General features: G+C 45.2%; 1 protein-coding gene across 1 annotated transcript; it reads right to left on the bottom strand.

Annotated features, from left to right (window-relative positions):
- Nucleotides 1–10,489: 10,489 nt before the first annotated feature.
- On the bottom strand, nt 10,490–18,558 carry LOC149470600 (uncharacterized). Its single transcript, XM_089661968.1, has one exon. It carries the CDS (start codon nt 18,244–18,246, stop codon nt 17,368–17,370), a length of 879 nt encoding a protein of 292 aa, XP_089518094.1. The 5' UTR covers nt 18,247–18,558; the 3' UTR covers nt 10,490–17,367.
- Nucleotides 18,559–20,943: the final 2,385 nt, after the last annotated feature.

Here is a 20,943-nt window from a genome sequence, read left to right as displayed (position 1 = left end):
GAATTGTGTTCTGATATTTACTGTCCTGCTGTAAAAGGTGTATTGGATTTGGGAGAAACATTTCACATGGTTTTTTTCCATTAATGAAACCAACAAGGGGAGTCTCACTTCACTAACAATAGGAGAGCCAATCACAGGCCAGTAAAATTTCATGGTGCCTCAATGTAATTGCAGAATGTTTAATCCCCATTAATCCAATGGATTCCTAGTCCTTCAAGATGATATTGCTTCTTTTGTGGAAGGGGCGTTCTAAAATGTCTTCCCTTCAATTCCACCCATAGCTGTACTTTAGGTGGTGTTGCCCCTCCCCCATATCTGTAAGGGAAAGCCTCAATTTCTCCCAATACTCCCCTGGCCTTCCAGTGAGAAGAAACATTTTCTCTGGAGTGGAGATGTTTTATGCAGTGAGCCCTTCATAGACGGGATGGGGAATCTAAGTAATCTAAGATAAGTAAGATGAACCGGTGTACTGGAGTCATGGATCAGATAACCAATGACACCATTGATGGTATAGCAGAGCTGACAGCAGAAGTGGCTCCATCACCTAAGGTGGTGTCACAGAACTGCATGGTGGCTGACTACCTCAGAAGATCAAGGCGGAGCCTACAAACTGGTGTCAGAGAGTGTTGTACGTTTATATTAGATCATGAAGATCTCAGAAGGAGATATCTACACAAGGTAAAGGAGTTCCAACAGTCACCTGGGTGGGGGGAAGTGGGATCCATTTTCTTGGATGGGTTTAGTAATATGGTGGCTTTGCTTTTTTATGTACATGATTAAATTCACATTTTAGAACAGAAGATTACTTGAACCCTGCAAACATATTTTATTTTCTGAAGCAGAGACCCTGGAGAATATAAATGTGATAGTTGCCATTTTCTATGTCACAGGATATTAGCACAGTTGTTTCTCAAATGCATATTTTCTGTAAAAAAACATACTAAAGATCATTTTAATACACAAAAAACTCAATATATGACCCAATTTGTTTGGTGAAATATAAAATATTGTGTTGGCATCAAGTATATAGATCAGAAACATGTCAAACTTTAAAAATTGTGCGTATTTGTGAAATGGTGACAAAGTACCTGAAATTGTCCATAGGGGACGCTTTAAAAGCCTTTACAGTCATCAGTTTATATAGTGAACCATGAATGATGGCCCTAGAGTTATTCCTCTCCCTCTGGTGTGTGCAGAGATATGTACAATGTGTAGTGTGATTGATGTTTTCCTACATAACCGCACCCAACCCTTGCAATTGCTCATGTATACGGGAACTGGGGGCTTTAAAATCTGTTTTGTGTGTTTTTTCATTTACAGTGTGTTACTTTACACTTTTCTTTGTGTGAACTTTATTATTGCCATATAGGGGGTTAATAGCCTCGCATGTGATAACATATTGCTGGTCACAGGTCCTTTTTAAAGAAACACAAGAGGTCTATCAGACCCCTAATGTCACCTCTGGACCCCAAAAAAGATGGTCAAGCACAGGTCATGTTTGATCAGCTCCTTGAAGACACGAATGTACATCTGCCAAATCTGTATCTGAGTAGACCATAGAAGCAGCATTAGAAAGAAATGTGAGCATGGCTTCAGTCAGGCGATGGTCCTGGTGGTCATGGTCTTGTTCTCCTTCAGGTCCTCTCACCTTGTAGATGGTGACATGGACTTGTTGTGTGGGAATGAGCAGGAGGGGCTCGGGGTTCTCTTGTACCCAATCAGCTTGTTATGGATAAAAGATGAAAGTGTCTTCTGGGAAGTTACAGGGATTCGGATGTTTAGAGGGTTACATAAGTGGGTGGGGCTGGTATTAATGAGGGGCGTGTCACATGTTAATCAGTTTCTTAGCATAGATGATTTAAATGGTATAAATAGATCCTTGAAATGTAAACAATCTATCTCTTTTCTTCTGTTGTTAAAGTGTCACATATATATGATGAATAAAGTTAGATGATATTTTCACCGCACAATACCGTGGTCTGGGTTCTTCTACAACACCCCCCCCCCCCAAAAAAAAAATGTCCTCTTCCAGTTCTAGGAGTCTGGTGGAATGGGACACAAGCTGATGGTATCTCTTAGGCCCATTGTACATGGGGGGTCCAGCCCCTGTGGGTGCAATGCTGGCACTATAATACACCTGGTAGGCACAGGTACAGCGTCCAGCCCCGCTGCCTGCAGCCTGTCAAAGTCTACATTACAGCTGGACGGGGCTCAATGCTGCACCACGTTTACCTCGTGTTTAGGGCGCTCTGTGTTTATGGAGAAATAGCCGCCATCCTGATCACACAAAGCATAGAGCAGATGTAGGCCGGTGCAGTCTGCTTCTTCCCCTGTAGGTGGCGTCCGACCAGAGTGACATCCCAGCCTGGAGAGGAAGTCGGGGGACACTTGGCTTCTCTATGGGTTCCCGTTTCCTGGAGACGGTGTGGAATGAAGGGGTCCATGGAGTCCTAGAGATTTTTTTTTATTTTTTGTTTACACTTTTTAAAAATCATTTTATTCCTGAAGATCACTAAACCCCAAATCTGATGTATTCTTTGATAGCAGACACCCTATATAATACAATGTTGGGAGTTGTCATTTTCTATGTTACATGATATTAGCACAACAGTTTATGAAAGGCAACATTTCAGGAACAATATAGTAACGTTTATTTCTGAGCACATAAATGCAATTCATGACCTATTTTCTGGTGAAATATAAAAGATGAGGTTGTGCCGAGGAAATGGGATTCCCAACATGTCAAGCCGTAACACTGTGTGCACTTGGAACGCTTTAATAGCCCCTCCAGGTCATCAGTATAGAGTTACACAGGAGCACTGGTGCTCCAATCATTGCTCTCCCTCCGGCGTGTGCGCTGATATGTAACATGTGTGGGGATCACTGTGTTCCTATGTAGGAGCCTCTCTGTCCTTCCCAGTGACACCCACCATGACAGCACCAGGCTCTGCTATCCCACATGGTGTCAGGGGGAGGGGCACATCTCAGTGGTGGGTATGGGAATGATAGGCAGCTTCACAGCCACTTGTATCACTTCCACATGACAGCCGACATTCGGGTTTACTAAATTCCACACACTCCCGGCTGTATAGCGGTGGGCAGTGTGGGGGGAAATAACACGTCTGCAGCATTGTTAAAAATCTGAATCCCCAGCAAGTGGCTGCAGGTTCATATTTTACCCCCCCCCCATCCTGTCACTGTAAGATGATTGACAAAGCCTCTTTAAGGTGGTCATTGGATTTTGGGACCTGTATGTGGCAAGGCTGCCAGAAAGTCTGTCACTTGGGGTGTCCTCATACTGGGGAGCAGTAGCAGAATGTGTTTTGGGGTGTAATTCCACATATTCCCATGGCATGTGCCAGAAATAGCTCATTGAATTACAACTTGGTGTAAAAAAATTGATTTTGTTTTTCATTTTCCAATAACTTATGGCAAAAACTGTAAATGTTCCATGGACACAACATGCCTCTCAGCACATACCTTGGGATGTATCCTTCCCATAAAAAGGACATTTGGGGATGTTTGTAAGGTCCGGGCATTTTACTGCCTCAAGAAATGTGATCGGCAGTCAGAAAGTAACAGCGACGTAAAAGCTGCATAAATTCCATTCTATATCCCATAGTTTGTAGACGCCATAACTTCACACAAACCAATCAATATCCACGGATTCAGCTATGCTTCTACCAAAGTCACGGAGCAGAATACACGTTGTACTACATGTATGAAGAAATCTGATTTTATGGTGTCACGGATCCAACCCAGACGCACACGCCCACAGCGACTAGCTAACCGAGGCACGCACGTGCGGCCATGACTTGGGGTAAGAGGGAATAAGGGGGAGTTAATCTAAATATATATACATATATAAGACCGGCCGTGATATACTATCACAGCCCGCACTACCTCTGGCCACCACTGGAGGGAGACTCCACTCCAATCCAGCTGGCTGACCACACACACGGGCAGACAGACAATCTGGTGCACAATAAGGGTTGAGGAGCAGCCTAGCAATTAACACCCTTCTAGGATTCCTCCAGCTATCCTACAAGCTAGAACCCCGGTGTTAGTCCCTCTTCCACTGTCCACATACCCCCACACCAGACACACAACAAACGGTAGCTTGCCACCACCCAACAGATTTTGACTGGCCTGCTGGGCCACCACACACACACAGATCTCCGTCTGGCAGACCTTTCACCCTTACAATATGCTAACACGCAGTGCAATTGCATCCAGATTGGCAAGGAACTTGGCCGAGTATATAAAGACACTTCAATACAATACAATCTAATCTCTCCGGAGATATGAGCCCGAGCTTAAATACCCAGAAGTCACTTATTCATTTTATGATTTAATATCCCGAAAGTGGGCAGTGCATAAAATATGTACAAAGTATAAAACGTTACAAAAAATACAAGAAGACACACAATAGGCTATTGACTATAAAATAAACGGGAATAAAACAGAAATAAAACTTTTACCCAGAGTCATCCTGCGACTGGAGCAAGTCAGAGAAAGTCAGCAATCCATTAGTCAATAGAACGGACTTCATACGAATCACCACGTCCATATCTCAGGGTCCTCAATTTATGGGAATATGGATGTAGGCTGGACATTACTCCTTGGCCAGTCAACTTTGGGGGGTGTTCCTGTACCAGACCACAGGACATTCTGGGTACTGAAATGCCCAAAGTCGATTGGACCAGGAACGGTTTGAATCACCAAGTCGGGGATTGAATTTCCGACACCAGCGCATCAGTCCGATCATGACAGTACCAATCACTGTTTAGCTGTCACAATCAGGCACCATATAACCATTTCCTGCATTTCTCTGGGACCCCACATAGGCCACAAATACAGTTTTACATGCAGATGTCGCCCACAGAGTGTCCAATCAGAAGGAAGTATTTTCATCTCTCTGCAACTATTTTAGCTTTTATGAGAGATGAAATATATTCCTTTGATCTACTGATATACTTCAAAGCTCTGGTCTCCCGCTGTGTCATGAAGCCAACCTGTCTAGAGCCCTTTCCTTCCAGGTTTCCCAGGAGGTGACAAATCTTATTGGCACTTAGGTGTCACTTTCAGCCTAGAAGCTGCTCTGTCTTTTCAGATACTAATGGGTGGGCACATGTCTCTGAGTACCTATGACTGAATATATGACTGAATACATCTTTAAAAACAAGGAATGAAACTAAATTTATAATTACATATTGCTACTGATCACATCTCAGCTACTCACATCTGTACATTTATGTCACATCAATTCTGAACACATCTTATATTATTATAACATGGAATGCTAAATCTACATTGTCATATTTTCTACAGATCACATCTCAGCTACTCAAGCCTTACATGCACGTTACATATGGGATATGTTTTATAACAAAGTAGAAAATATCATTTGTTTTCAGAATTAAAAAATAAAACCCCCCCGTGGTGTTTAAATACCACCAAAAGAAAGCTCTTATGTCAATTTAATTTGTGTACAGTGTAGCATGACCACACAATTGCCAGTTAAAGTAGTGCAGTGCTGAACAGCAAAAAAAATGCCCTGATCATGAAGGGGGTAAAACTTTCCAAAGCTGAAGGAGGTTATAAATCTTGCTGTCATCGTACGCAGTTTGGTTTCATTTTCTTACATTTCACAGGCTGCCATTCTTCTGAGTTCCACAAGGTGGTGATCACACATATACGGAGACAGGAAGTGATGTCAGGTACAGACAGGAAATGATGTCAGGTACAGATGTCAGGGATGTCAGACAGGAAGTGATGTCAGGCACAGACGGGAAGTGAGGTCAGGTTTATTCAGGAAGTGAGATAAGTTACAGACAGGAAGTGAGGTAAGGTACAGACAAGAAGTGATGTCAGGCACAGACAGGAAGTGATGTCAGGTACAGACAGGAAATTATGTCAGGTACAGATGTCAGGGATGTCAGACAGGAAGTGATGTCAGGCACAGACGGGAAGTGAGGTCAGGTTTATTCAGGAAGTGAGGTAAGGTACAGACAAGAAGTGATGTCAGGCACAGACAGGGAGTGATGTCAGGTACAGTCAGGAAGTGAGGTCAGGCAAAGGCAGGAATTGATGTTGAGCACAGATGGGAAGTGATGTCATGTACAGAATGGAAGTAATGTCAGGTACAGAGAGGTGATTTCAGGCACAGACATTAAATGAGGTCAGGTATATTCAGGAAGTGAGGTAAGTTACAGACAAGTGATGTCAGGTATAGACAGGAAGTGATGTCAGGCACAGACAGGAAATGAGGTCAGGTACAGACAGGAAGTGATGTCAGGAACAAACGGGAAGTGATGCCAGGCACAGAGGGGAAGTTATGTCGGACACAGACAGGAAGTGAGGTCGGGCACAGACAGGAAGTGATGTCAGGCACAGACAGGAAGAGAGGTCAAGCAAAGACAGGAAGAGATATCTGGCTCAGACAGGAAGTGATGTCGGGAACATACAGGAAGTGATGTCGGGCACAGACAGGAAGTGATTTCGGGCTCAGACAGGAAGTGAGGTCAGGTATATTCAGAAAGTGAGGGAAGTTACAGACAGGAAATGATTTAAGTTACAGACAAGAAGATGTCAGGTACAGACAGGAAGTAATATCAGGCACAGACAGGAAATGGGGTCAGGTATATTCAGGAAGTGAGGTCAGTTAAGGCATAAAGTGATGTAAGGTAAAGAAAAGAAGTGATGTCAGGCACAGACAGGAAGTGAGGTCAGGTACAGACAGGAATTGAGGTCAGGAACAAACGGGAAGTGAGGTCAGGCACAGACAGGAAGTGATGTTAGGCACAGATAGGAAGTGAGGTCAGGCAAAGACATAAAGCAATATCGGGAACAGGCGGGAAGTGAGGTTGGGCACAGACATGAAGTGAGGTCAGGTAAAGACATAAAGCAATGTTGGGCACAGATGGGAAGTGAGGTCGAGAACAGGAAGGAAGTGAGGTCAGGTAAAGACATAAAGCGATGTCGGGCACAGATGGGAAGTGAGGTCGGGCTCAGACAGGAAATTATGTCAGGCACAGACAGGAAGTGATGTCAAGCTCAGACAGGAAGTGAGGTCAGGTATATTCAGGAAGTGAGGTAAGTTACAGACAGGAAGTGATATCAGGCATAGACAGGAAGTGTTTCAGGCAAAGATATAAAGCAATGTCGGGCACAGATGGGAAGTGATGTCGGGCACAGACAGATAGTGATGTCAGGCACAGACAGGAAGTGATGTCGGGCTCAGACAGAAAGTGAGGTCAGGTATATTCAGGAAGTGAGGTAAGTTACAGACAGGAAGTGATGTCAGGAACAGACAGGAACTGATGTCAGAAAACGAATGGGAAGGGAGGTCAGGTACAGATGGGAAGTGATGTCAGGCACAGACAGGAAGTGATGTCAGGAACAGACAGCAACTGATGTCAGAAACAGATGGGAAGGGAGGTCAGGTACAGATGGGAAGTGATGTCAGGCACAGACGGGAAGTGAGGTCAGGCTCAGACAGGAAATTATGTCAGGCACAGACAGGAAGTGATGTCAAGCTCAGACAGGAAGTGAGGTCAGGTATATTCAGGAAGTGAGGTAAGTTACAGACAGGAAGTGATATCAGGCATAGACAGGAAGTGTTTCAGGCAAAGATATAAAGCAATGTCGGGCACAGATGGGAAGTGATGTCGGGCACAGACAGATAGTGATGTCAGGCACAGACAGGAAGTGATGTCGGGCTCAGACAGAAAGTGAGGTCAGGTATATTCAGGAAGTGAGGTAAGTTACAGACAGGAAGTGATGTCAGGAACAGACAGGAACTGATGTCAGAAAACGAACGGGAAGGGAGGTCAGGTACAGATGGGAAGTGATGTCAGGCACAGACAGGAAGTGATGTCAGGAACAGACAGCAACTGATGTCAGAAACAGACGGGAAGGGAGGTCAGGTACAGATGGGAAGTGATGTCAGGCACAGACGGGAAGTGAGGTCAGGCACAGACAGGAAGTGATGTCAGGTAAAGACAGAAAGTGATGTCAGGCACAGACAAGAAGTGAAGTCAGGCAAAGACAAAGTGATGTCGGGCACAGACAGGAAGTGATGTCAGGCACAGTCAGGAAGTGATGTCAGGCACAGACAGGAAGCTCCATGTGGGAGGAATTATAGAGGAGACGTTGCTGGAAGTGTGAGCAGAGGAGGTAATGAGATTGTATTTGATCATATCTCCCATCACTCTCCCTTGTGTGACACCATATTTCTCTGTCCCTCTTTGCCCTGTAAATGTCCCTCTTTTCGGTGTGATGTACACACAGACATATGAACAGACAATAGAACGGCCCAAAGTCTTCATACGGCTCTCAGATTTCCCTCAGATTTCACATTATTTCCCGTATTGAAGTGAAAACTCGGATAGAAAAGAAAAGTAATAGTGAGATCAGACATAAGTGGGTGTCACTGATCACATTGTCCCCAAACGTCACCCCAGATAAACGTTTTCCTGGTCAGGCTCCGGTCACACCAGGAACTGCACGTTTCTCATGACTCCCCACATGTGAGGTTACATGCGTTCGCAGGACGTTTTTATCATCGGGAAGCACAGGTGATCAGAGGGGCCAGACTTGTATTTTGCTCCCAGAGTCACATTTATGTGCATTGCATTGCGTTTACTCACATTTACATGCGTTTATGCGCTCACAAAATCAGAAGATTAAAGTGGTTGTCAAGGTTCAGAATTTTTAAATAACAAACATGTCAAACTTACCAGCTCTGTGTAATGGGTTTGCACAGATCCACCAGGATCCTCCTCTTCTCGGGTCCCCACACCAGCATTCCAGGCAAGATGCTTACTTTGGGGCACTCATGTGTGCTCACTCCCGAACCGCCTCTATATAACTATGAGAAACACAGAGCATGGTCTGACCCACCCCCACTCCCTCCTCACTGGCTGCTGTATCTCAGCCAATGAGGAGTCAGAGACCCTGGAGAGCTTCTATTTTTGTGCACAGTGCTGGATCGGGATCAGATAAGTATAAGGGGGAGGAGCATCACACTGAAGGTAAAAAACCTTCAACCTCTAGATACTCCCCCTTTAACCCCTCGCCTACCGGGCACTGTCACCCCCTTCCTGTCCGGACCAATTTTCAGCTTTCAGCGCTCTCGCACTTTGAATGACAATTGCGCGGTCATGTAACATTGTAGCCATATGAAATGTTTATCATTTTTTCACACAAAAAGAGCTTTCTTTGGTGGTATTTAATCACCGCTGGGGGGGAGGGGAGTTATAAACAAAAAAAAGAGCAAAACATTTGAAAAAAAAAGCTTTGCTTTGTTTCTATTATAAAATTTTGCAAACAGGTAATTTTTCTCCTTCACTGATGTGCATTGATGAGGCACCACTGACAGGACGCACTGATAGCCATCACGGATGAGATGGCAATGACTGGCAGCACTGATGGGCGCTGATAGGCTGCACTGATGAGGCGACACTGGGGGGCATTGATGAGGAAGCACTGATATGCAATGATAGTCACTGATAGGCGGCACTGCTGGGTGGCACTTGCAGGGGGCACTGATGGATGGCACTGATGGGTGGCACTGCTGGATCCTGGTGGGAGGCACTGCTGGGCAGCACTGCAAGGCACTGATCATGAAGGCACTGATGATCAGTGCTGATCTATGCTTTGATAGCTGCTGGTTACCGATAACCAGCAACTGTATTTACTGCTTGATCTGCTCTGTCATTGGATACAGCTGATCACGTGATAAAAGGCCACATCATCACATGATCAGTTGTGTCCGTAGGGCTCAGTGATCACGGATGTCGCCAGGTGCTCACCCCTGGGGGTGCGCTGCAGTGCATGTTCTGGAAGGACGTCATATGATGCCCTTCCATAACTGGGTAACCAGGGGTATATTGGAGAATATATAATTGGAGGAGCAGCAGCTGCAGCTATATAACCCAGGCAGGCCGACGCATGGATTTTTTATTTCATTTTTGCATTTTTCAAAATCTTTTGATAAAAATTAGATCTGCAAAATACCGTGCCTCTGATCAAATACTTTGGGGTGTCTACTTTCTGAAAACGGGTCATTTGGGAGGTGTTTGCACTTTCCTGGCAATTCAGGACCTCTGAAACTGGAATAGGTAGTAAGGAAGCTAAATATGACCTTTGAAAGCCTGAACGTGGTCATTAGATTTTGGACCCCTGTACATGGCTAGGCTTCCAAAAATGCTCTCATATGTGGTATCCCCAGAAGTAGCAGAATGTGTGTTGGGGGTGTAATTCCACATATATCCATGTCTTGTGTGAGAAATATCTCGTCTCTGACAACTTTGTGTAAAAAAATAAAATCTTGCATGCACTCAACATGCCTCTCTGCAAACACCCACATCCCATATACAAGGGGCCTAAGAGATACCATCAGCTTGTGTCCCATTCCACCAGACTCCTAGAACTGGAAGAGGACATTTTTGGGGGGATGTGTTGTAGAAGAACCCAGACCACGGTATTGTGCGGTGAAAATATCATCCAACTTTATTCATCATATATATGTGACACTTTAACAACAGAAGGAAAGACATAGATTGTTTACATTTCAAGGATCTATTTATACCATTTATATCATCTATGCTAAGAAACTGATTAACATATGACACGCCCCTCGTTAAAACCAGCCCCACCCACCTATGTAACCCTCTAAACATCCAAATCCCTATAACTTCCCAGAAGACACTTTCATCTTTTATCCATAACAAGCTGATTGGGTACAAGAGAACCCCGAGCCCCTCCTGCTCATTCCCACACAACAAGTCCATGTCACCATCTACAAGGTGAGAGGACCTGAAGGAGAACAAGTCCATGACCACCAGGACCATCGCCTGACTGAAGCCATGCTCACATTTCTTCCTAATGCTGCTTCTATGGTCTACTCAGATACAGATTTGGCAGATGTACATTCGTGTCTTCAAGGAGCTGATCAAACATGATCTGTGCTTGACCATCTATTTTGGGGTCCAGAGGTGACATTAGGGGTCTAATAGACCTCTTGTGTTTCTTTAAAGAGGATCTGTGACCAGCAGTATGTTATCACATGCGAGGCTATTAACCCCCTATATGGCAATAATAAAGTTCAGAGAAAGAAAAGTGTAAAGTAACACACTGTAAATGAAAAAACACACAAAACACATTTTAAAGCCCCCAGTTCCCGTATACATGAGCAATTGCAAGGGTTGGGTGCGGTTATGTAGGAAAACATCAATCACACTACACATTGTACATATCTCTGCACACACCAAAGGGAGAGGAATAACTCTAGGGCCAACATTCATGGTTCACTATATAAACTGATGACCTGTAAAGGCTTTTAAAGCGTCACCTATGGACAAATTCTGGTACTGAAGTTTGTCACCATTTCACAAATACGCACAATTTTGGCACGTTTGATATGTTTGGTATCTATATACTTGATGTAAACAATATTTTACATTTCACCAAACAAATTGTGTCATATATTGTTTTTTTTGTGTATTAAAATGATCTTTAGTGGGTTTTTTTTACAGAAAATATGCATTTGATAAACAAATGTGCTAATATCCTGTGAGATAGAAAATGGAAACTACCACCATTATAGTCTTTAGAAAATAAAGCATGTTTGTGGGTTTAAAGTAATCTTCTGTTCTAAAATGTGCATTTAATCATGTGCATAAAAAATCAAAGCCACCATATTACTCAACCAAGTTCCAACTAACCCCATCCAAGAAAATGGATCCCACTTCCCCCACCCAGGTGACTGTTGGAACTCCTTTACCTTGTGTAGATATCTCCTTCTGAGATCCTCATGATCTAATATAAATGTACAACACTCTCTGACACCAGTTTGTAGATTCCACCTTGATCTTCCGAGAGATAGTCAGCCACCATGCAGTTCTGTGACACCACCTTAGGTGATGGAGCCACTTCTGCTGTCAGCTCTGCTATACCATCAATGGTGTCATTGGTTATCTGATCCATGACTCCAGTACACCGGTTCATCTTACTCATCTTAGATTACTTAGATTCCCCATCCCGTCTATGAAGGGCTCACTGCATAAAACATCTCCACTCCAGAGAAAATGTTTCTTCTCACTGGAAGGCCAGGGGAGTATTGGGAGAAATTGAGGCTTTCCCTTACAGATATGGGGGAGGGGCAACATAACCTAAAGTACAACTAGGTGGAATTGAAGGGAAGACATTTTAGGGTGCTCCTTCTACACATGAAGCAATATCATCTGGAAGGACTAGGCAATTGGACCAATGGGGATTAAACATTCTGCAATACATTGAGACACCATGAAATGTTACTGGCCTGTGATTGGCTCTCCTATTGTTAGTGAAGTGAGACTCCCCTTGTCGGTGTCATTAATGGAAGTTAAGAAACCATGTGAAATCTTTCTTCCAAATTCAAAAACGTGACCCCCTTGGGTAGGTACCCATCCTACTATTCCTGATATGAGTTTGTAGTCCCTGCTACTACAGGAAACATGCGGGCGATCATTTACACCTTTTACAGCAGGACAGTAAATATCAGAACACAATTCAAACATCAGACCAACAGCAGGAAGTCTGCTAACTGAATGTGTAATGCAATCTGTCATTAGCATTCCCAGAGTTCCCTCTGCAACATAGTTGTATCAGCTGTTGGTCCTGTCTGTAGATCTGTTATTTTCCCGCCTTCTGTAACAGGGTGACAACCCTGATCATTCTGCAGGAACATTACACAGCAGCGTTGTCACCCTGTACAGGGAAGTCTTAGATAGATTATAAGTAAGACACACAACAAGTAAAGCCCAACTTCAGCTAACACTTCTACAGCAGTTACAGCAACAGGTTCTCTAAAAGGTCCAACCCCCATATGAATGACAACTGACAGTTGTGAGCACCCCCAGCAGTGTTATAGGATTTGCCCCAATCCCTCCAACTGCCATTTTTGCCAAAATGCTTGGCCTTCTACAGGAAGTAGAAAAAAAATGATCTACTGGGAAAGTCAACTAAAAATGTTACAAGGGGAGACTCGGAAAAACAAAAACTGCTGTGCTAATGACAGATTGCACCATTTATGTAATTATTATTATTATACAGTATTTATAAAGCGCCAATAGTTGGCTCAGCGCTGTACATTACAAAGGGGGACAGAACATGTGACAGAACAATACCAATACAATGCAAAACATGAGGGGATCGAGGGCCCTGCTCTTTCGAGCTTACAATCTAGGAGGGAGGGGATAGTGGTACAGGAGGAAATAGCTGTGGGGGATGGAGTGGTAGGAAGAGTGGAGGAGGTTAGCGGGGTGTGTGGTAGGCTTCCCTGAAGAGATGGGTTTTCAGGGTGCGCCTAAAGGAGAGGAGAGTAGGTGATAATCTGATGGGTTGGGGCAGGGAGTTCCAGAGGATGGGTGACACCTTGGAGAAGTCCTGGAGGCGGGCATGGGAGGAGGAGACCAGGGAACTAGAGATAAGGAGGTCTTGTGAGGAGCGGAGTGTGCGTGCTGGGCGGTACTTTGATATTAGGTCAGTGATGTAGTACGGGGCAGTATGGTGGACAGCTTTGTACATCAGTGTTAGGATTTTGAATTTCATCCGTTGCGTAATCGGAAGCCAGTGGAGGGATTGGCAGAGGGGGGTGGCAGAGAGGGAGCGGTTGGAAAGGTGAATGAGTCTGGCAGCCGTATTCAGGATGGACTGAAGCGGGGATAGCCAGCGGCGAGGCAGGCCAGTGAGGAGGGAGTTGCAGTAGTCGAGTCGTGATATGATGAGGGAGTGGATGAGCTGTTTAGTGGTTTCTGGGGTTAGGAACGTGCGTATTTTGGAGATGTTGGGAGGTGGAGTCTGCATGAGTTTGTTAGTGATTGGACTTGGGGCTGGAAAGATAGGTTGGAGTCCAGAATGACACCAAGTACTCTGGCCTGCGGGGTGGGTTTGATGGTGGCTTTGTTGGATGTGACGGAGAAGTCAATGGGGGGTGGTGTCCGGGCTTGGGGGGAAGACAAGAAACTCGGTTTTGGAGAGGTTCAGTTTAAGGAAGTGGAGTGACATCCAGTCTGATATGTCGCTCAGTAGCCTAGTGATTCGGACGGAGACCGAGGGGGTGAGGTGGGGGGTTGAGAGATAGATTTGTGTGTCGTCGGCATAGAGGTGGTAGTTGAAGCCATGAGAGTGTATGAGTTGGCCAAGGGAGGAGGTGTAGATGGAGAAGAGCTGGGGCCGAGGACAGAGCCTTGAGGGACCCCAACAGAGAGGGGGAGTGAGGGGGAGGTGGTAGCATTATAGGTAATGCTGAAAGAGCGTTGTGACAGGTAGGATGAGAGCCAGGAGAGAGCAGAATCTCTGAGGAATGTAGTTTTTTGAGGAGGATGGGGTGGTCGACTGTGTTGAAGGCGGCAGAGAGGTCAAGGAGTAGGAGCACTGAATAATGGCCATTAGCTTTGGCGGTTAGCAGGTCGTTGGATAGTTTGAGTAAGGCAGTTTCGGTGGAGTGTAGGGGATGGAAGCTGGACTGTAGGGGATCGAGGAGGTTGTTGTCATTGAGGTGAGAGCTTAGGCGGGTGTAGATGAGGCGCTCGAGGAGTTTAGATGTAAATGGGAGCACGGAGATGGGTTTGAGGTTGTTCGGGTCATTGGGGTCCAGGGAGGGCTTTTTAAGTATGGGGGTGATGTGTGCATGTTTCAGAGTGGATGGGAAAGTGCTGGAGGAGAGGAAGAGATTAAAAATGTGGGTGAGGGAGCGTAGGATGGAGGGGGAGGGAGGTCGTAGGAGTTGTGAGGGGATAGGGTCGAGGGGGCAGGTGGTGAGGCGGGCATCAGAGAGGATCTTGGAGACTTCCTCGATGGTAGTAAGGTCAAAGGTGCAGAGTTTTGGGGGGGCTTCAGTATGAGGAATGTAGGATGGGGTTGGAAGTGGAGGTCAGAGCAGTGGTGGGGCCGTGGGAGAGGGGTTATGAGGGGGTAGTTGAGTGAGAAGGAACGGGGTTGGAGGGAGTATGAGCAAGCGACAAAGTCCCTGCTGGTTATGTCGAGGGGGAGGGGGGATGAGGGGGTAGCTGTGTGAGAGGGGACAGATTGAGAGGGCGTGTGAGTTGCGGCGATGTCCTTGCGAATTGTGTCAATCTTGTTTTTGAAGTGATTGGCAATCTCAAGGGCAGTGAGTGAGGTGTTGGGTGGAGGTGGCGAGAGTAGAGAGTTAAAGGTGGAGAAGAGTCGGCAAGGATTGGAGGAGAGGGCCTTGATGAGGGTCAGGAAGTAGGCTTGTTTGGCTGCGTGGAGGGAGGAGGTGTAGGTGTGGAAGGAAGATTTGTAGCGGGTGAAGGCTTGTTGGGATTTGGTTTTGCGCCATAGTTGCTCCAGGGCACGACTGTGTCGTTTGAGGGTTTTGGTGTGATCAGTCTGCCAGGGCTGGAGCGGTCGGGGTCTGATGTTGCGTGTGGTTAAAGGCGCTAGTGAGTCAAGGGCTGTTGCCAGCGCGTTGTTGTAGGCAGTCATAGCCAAGTCGGGGCAAGACAGGGGGAGGATGCTGTCATGGAGTTGATCAGCTGCAGAGTGGAGGGGGGCAGGGTTAAGGTTGCGGAGGTTACGGCTGGTAGTAGTGTGACATTTGGAGGGGTAGGCATTGGAGGACGAGGAGATAGAGAAGGTAATCAGGTTGTGGTCAGAGAGAGGGAAGGGGGTGTTAGTGAGGTTGTGGGGAGCGCAGCAGTTGGGGAAGACAAGGTCCAGGATGTTCCCGTTGGAGTGGGTGGTGGATTGTATGCACTGCGCAAGTGCAAAGGAGGAGGTTAAGTGGAGGAGATGGGATGTGTCCAGGTTGTCGAGGTAGACAGGGATGTTAAAATCCCCAAGGATGATGGTGGGTAGCTCACAGGAGAGGAAGAAGGGTAGCCAGGAGGAAAAGTCTACCAGGAAGCGGGATATGGATCCAGGAGGCCGGTATATCACAGCAATCTTCAGGGGGGTTGGGGAGAATAGTCAGACGTAGTGGGCCTCGAAGGAGGGGAAGGATTGGGAGGGGGTTTGGGAGGACTCGGAAGGTGCTCTGCGGTGACAGGAGCAGACCAACCCCACCACCTTTACGACCGTTAGGTCTGGGTGAGTGGGTCCAGGTGAGACCTCCGTAGGAGAGTGCAGCAGGGGAGGTAGAGTCAGTGGGCTGGATCCAGGTTTCTGTGATCGCTAGGAGGTTGAGGGAGCGGGAAATGTAATGATTGATTTTGTCCATGGTAGTGCCAATGTCCTAACGTTTCCAGAGACAAGAAGTGCTCTTTGAAAACTTTACCTTAAAGAGAGACCTGTCCTGTCATAGACATGAAATTGAACCGCAACTGGAGGAGTTTCAGTCCCCAGAAGTGTCAGGAATATGACCGCACAGGTAGAACTTTGTAAGTTCAGATCTCTTGCAGTTGTGCTGTGTGAATATTCTAAGGAGATGAGTAATATCTGGACAGAGGAAGAAGACAACAATAAAATTCATTCTTCACCTGATGGTATCCCTGAGACTTTCAGCAAAACCAGATGGAACACAAGTGGGCAGCTGAACTTAAATGGTACTGTTGAATGCATCCCATAAACAGCAGAAAATCAGTGTTGGAAGCCTTCTGGCTGCTTAGGGAGTTTCTTTTTCACTGACCAGAGACTTCATCTTGGGTGTTCAAGCTACAGACCTACCTGCAAAACTGTCATCTATGAGAGGAGATGAAACATGGAAAGGAAGCATTGATCATGGGAGAGGAGGTGGAATATGTAATGAGAGGTGTGGAGAAGGTGGACTTAGCTGGAGCCCTTAACCCTGGCTGATGATATATCAATAGTCAGAAGAGCCTGGAATGGACTCTCCCACTGAGGCTTCAGAGGCTTGGTAAGATACAATTGGACCCCATCCTAGTCTCAGGTACTGAGGCAGTGTTGGTCATGTAGTAGCTCAGGATCTGGCAATAAAGAAAACACTTGGGAACACATCTCAGTTGGTGAATGATGAAAATGCAGTACATGTTTAGTCAAAGCTCCTTATAAAATAAAGATGAGAACCAAGAGGGAAACAGTTCAGTCATTGGTGCTTATCTAAAACAATGTCAAAAGGTAAAATATTCACAGACCTTCTAGTTGTGTTTCTGATGGACATAATCACTAAACACAATGCACTCAGTCATTACATTCCAGTTTGTTTTTTAGAGTAGCATTTCAACTTTTCACTGCTTCTCTAGCTTGTGGGATGAAATTGGGGCTGTGAAACTAATGGGACACTGGACACTACTTTAATATCCCTTTTCTTCTTCTGTGCAGCTGAAATTTGTGAATCCTCTGATGATATATTAGCCCAGCATTAACTGTAAAAGCTTTGTCCCATTCAGCATGTCAGCATTAAAATGGCTTCTTTCTAGTGTGAATCCTCTGGTGTGTGACAAGGTTTGACTTCACTGTAAAAGCTTTGCTACATTCTGAACACTGATATGGCTTCTCTCCAGTGTGAATCCTCTGGTGTCTGATAAGATGTGACTTCTCTGTAAAAGCTTTGCCACATACAAGACACTGATGTGGCTTCTCTCCAGTGTGAATCCTCTGGTGTGTGATAAGATTTGACTTCTGTGTAAAAGCTTTGTCACATTCAGAACACTGATATGGTTTCCCTCCAAAGTGAACCCTCTGGTGTTTGATAATATCTGACTTCTGTGTAAATGCTTTGTCACATTCTGAACACTGATATGGCTTCTCTCCAGTGTGAATCCTCTGGTGTGCGATAAGATGTGACTTCTTTGTAAAAGCTTTGTGACATTCAAAACATTGATATGGCTTCCCTCCAGTGTGAACCCTCTGGTGTGTGATAAGATGTGACTTCTTTGTAAAAGCTTTGTCACATTCAGAACATGGATATGGAATCTCTCCAGTGAGAATCCTCTGGTGTATGAGAAGATGTGATTTCTGTGTAAAAGCTGTATTATATTCAGAACACTGATATGGCTTCTCTCTAATGTGAATCATCTGGTGTTTAATAAGACTTGAATTCTGTGTAAAAGCTTTATCACATTCAGAACACAGATATGGCTTCTCTCCAGTGTGAACCCTCTGGTGTCTGATAAGTTGTGACTTCCTTGTAAAAGCTTTGTCACATTCAGAACACTGATGTGGCTTCCCTCCAGTGTGAATCCTCTGGTGTGTGATAAGATATGACTTCTGTGTAAACTCTTTGCCACATTCAGAACATTGATATGACTTCTCTCCAGTGATATGTTTTGCCTCCATTGTGAAACGTTCAAGCAAGAAATTGTTTGAAATGATTTCTCTTATGTATACTTGGGTTGGACTTTATTGTAAAGCCATTGTCACTTCCAGAACACTGAAATTACTTCTCTCTTGTCCTCTGAGGCTGGATCAATGTTGAAGAGGATCCAAAACCTTTATGACTTTTAGAACGTGGATATGACTTGTATCCCGTGTGAATCCTCCAGTGAACTGCAATAAAGACTTTCAGTCAATTAGGACAACCATATGTCTTGTTTCCATGTGACTTTGTTGTATTTAGGAAGACCAACATGACTGAAAACTTGGTTCATCCATCCACCTGCATAAAATATAAATAAATATCAGAATTCTATATAAAGGACTAAATAAAGGTTCTGTTAATTATTAAAAATGTATCTTATGCATAGAAAGCATATGTACAGCAAGATATCATTTTTTAATCAAATATATTTTATCAAGAAAGTTTATAAGTGCGCACAGTATTCCCAACATTCAGCCCAGACAATGGAGTCATACATTCTCACGTATAGGTGGTTGTGGCACTGTTACAGATCATACAGAACAATAACTTGCTTTGTCTATGGTGTCACTTTTACCTTTTATAAACAAATGAACAGAGAAAAGAAGAAACAACCTAGAACAATTCAGCTGTACACGGCAAGTAACTCCCCCCCCCCAGTACATACATAGATAGCAGACACCAATCAATGAGGCCCGTGTCTACCCCAAGTATTGGTCTGTAAAGTAGTTACCATTTAGTAGGATGGAACTGGCTCGGTCTTTTTTTTTTGCGGCTAAAAAAGTTAAACCTGTAAAGGTCTCTGAAGAATTACCTGGGGGGGAGAGCAAGACCCAAAATATCCAGCCAGATCTGCCAGAGAGACATACAGTATCTCACAGAAAAGAATCCACCCCTCACATTTTTGTAAATATTTGATTCTCTCTTTTCATGTGACAACACTGAAGAAATGACACTTTGTTACAATGTGACGTAGTCAGTGTACAGCTTGTATAACATGGAAATTTTCTGTCCCCTCAAAATAACTCAACACACCGCCATTAAAGTCTAAGCCGAAGGCAACAAAAGTGAATCCACCCCTAAGTGAAAATGTCCAAATTTGGGCCCAAAGTACCAATATTTTGTGTGGCCGCCTTTGTTTTCCAGCACTGCCTTAACCCTCTTGGGCATGGAGTTCACTAGAGCTTCACAGGTTGTACTGGAGTCCTCTTCCACTCCTCCATGATATCACGGAGCTGGTGGATGTTAGAGACCTTGCGGTCCTCCACCTTCCATTTGAGGATGCCCCACAGATGCTCAATAGGGTTTAGGTCTGGAGACATGCTTGGCCAGTCCATCACCTTTCCCCTCAGCTTCTTCAGCAAGGCAGTGGTGGTCTTGGAGGTGTGTTTGGGGTCGTTATCATTAGAGATGAGCGAATCGAACATGACGAAGTGGAATTCATTCCGAAGATTTGGAAAAATTTGATTCGCGACGAATCCGAAGATTAGCAAACTTCGGATGCACGAATCGAATTTTCCCAAAAATGGCGGCGACATGTGTGGCGACGGAGAAAATGGACAGAGAAGATGGGGCGGGGATCTCTGGGAAGGCGCGCAGACAAGGCGCGCTGACCCATAATGCATTCATGACATGTGATCGCATTAGCCAATCAGCAGCCAGCCAGCACTGTGTAATGGTGGAGCTATAAATCGCGGCCATCTTAGAATTCTCCATTAGCCTCCGGTCATTCAAGAGAGACAGACCTGTGTGTATTAAGGGACAGAGTTAGGGCCACAGAGACTTTAGGGCCACAGAATCGTTACTCAGGAACACAGAATCGTTACTCAGGGACACACAATCGTTACTCAGGGACACACAATCGTTACTTAGGGCCACAGCTATCAAAGAATCGAAAATTTAAAGTGACATACACCCTTTTTTTTTTTGGTGGCTGTCATGCACAGTTGGTGCTGCAGTTTGCCGATTGTGCAAAATAAACTGACTTTCTGCTTCACAACCACTATTGTACGTTCAAAGAGTTAAATCCATTTACACGCCGGCTGGCGGTAATATTTTTTGGGTGATTAGTGCATTCCAGTGACAGAAACGTACAGTTTCCAGCCAACGGCAAGCTGCAATTGACCGATTGTGCAAAATAAACTGACTTTCTGCTTCACAACCACTATTGTACGTTCAAAGAGTTAAATCCATATACACGCCGGGTGGCGGTAATATTTTTTGGGTGATTAGTGCATTCCAGTGACCTAAATGTACAGTTTCCAGCCAACGGCAAGCTGCAATTGACCGATTGTGCTAAATAAACTGACTTTCTGCTTCACAACCACTATTGTACGTTCAAAGAGTTAAATCCGGTTTTATTATTGGGGTGCTTATTGAATTAAAGAGTATGTCAGACAACACGCAGAGGAGTGGCAGAGGAGGCAATGTTTCAGGAGCGAGCAGACATGGCAGCAGAGGAAGGGGTCGAGGCAGCACTAGTCGCAGCCAGAGGCCAGTGCTCCCGGTGTCATCCAGCGGTCGTGTCTCCACCGACAACCCTGCCGTCATCGATTGGTTGACTCGGTCGTCTTCCTCTTCCCAGGTCACCTCTGACACCTACAGCCAACGGTCGGTGGGTACGTCAGACACAACCGTTAGTTGGCATGGCCCGGGAGCAAGCCCACTGAAATCACGTG

The sequence above is a fragment of the Staurois parvus genome, unplaced genomic scaffold (genome assembly GCF_062004578.1).
Source record: "Staurois parvus isolate SC_StPar_1 unplaced genomic scaffold, SC_StPar_1.0 ptg000035l, whole genome shotgun sequence".
NCBI classification, from domain to species: Eukaryota; Metazoa; Chordata; class Amphibia; order Anura; family Ranidae; genus Staurois; species Staurois parvus.
Note: the sequence above shows the minus strand (reverse complement) of the source record. Positions and strands in the feature narration are given on the sequence as shown.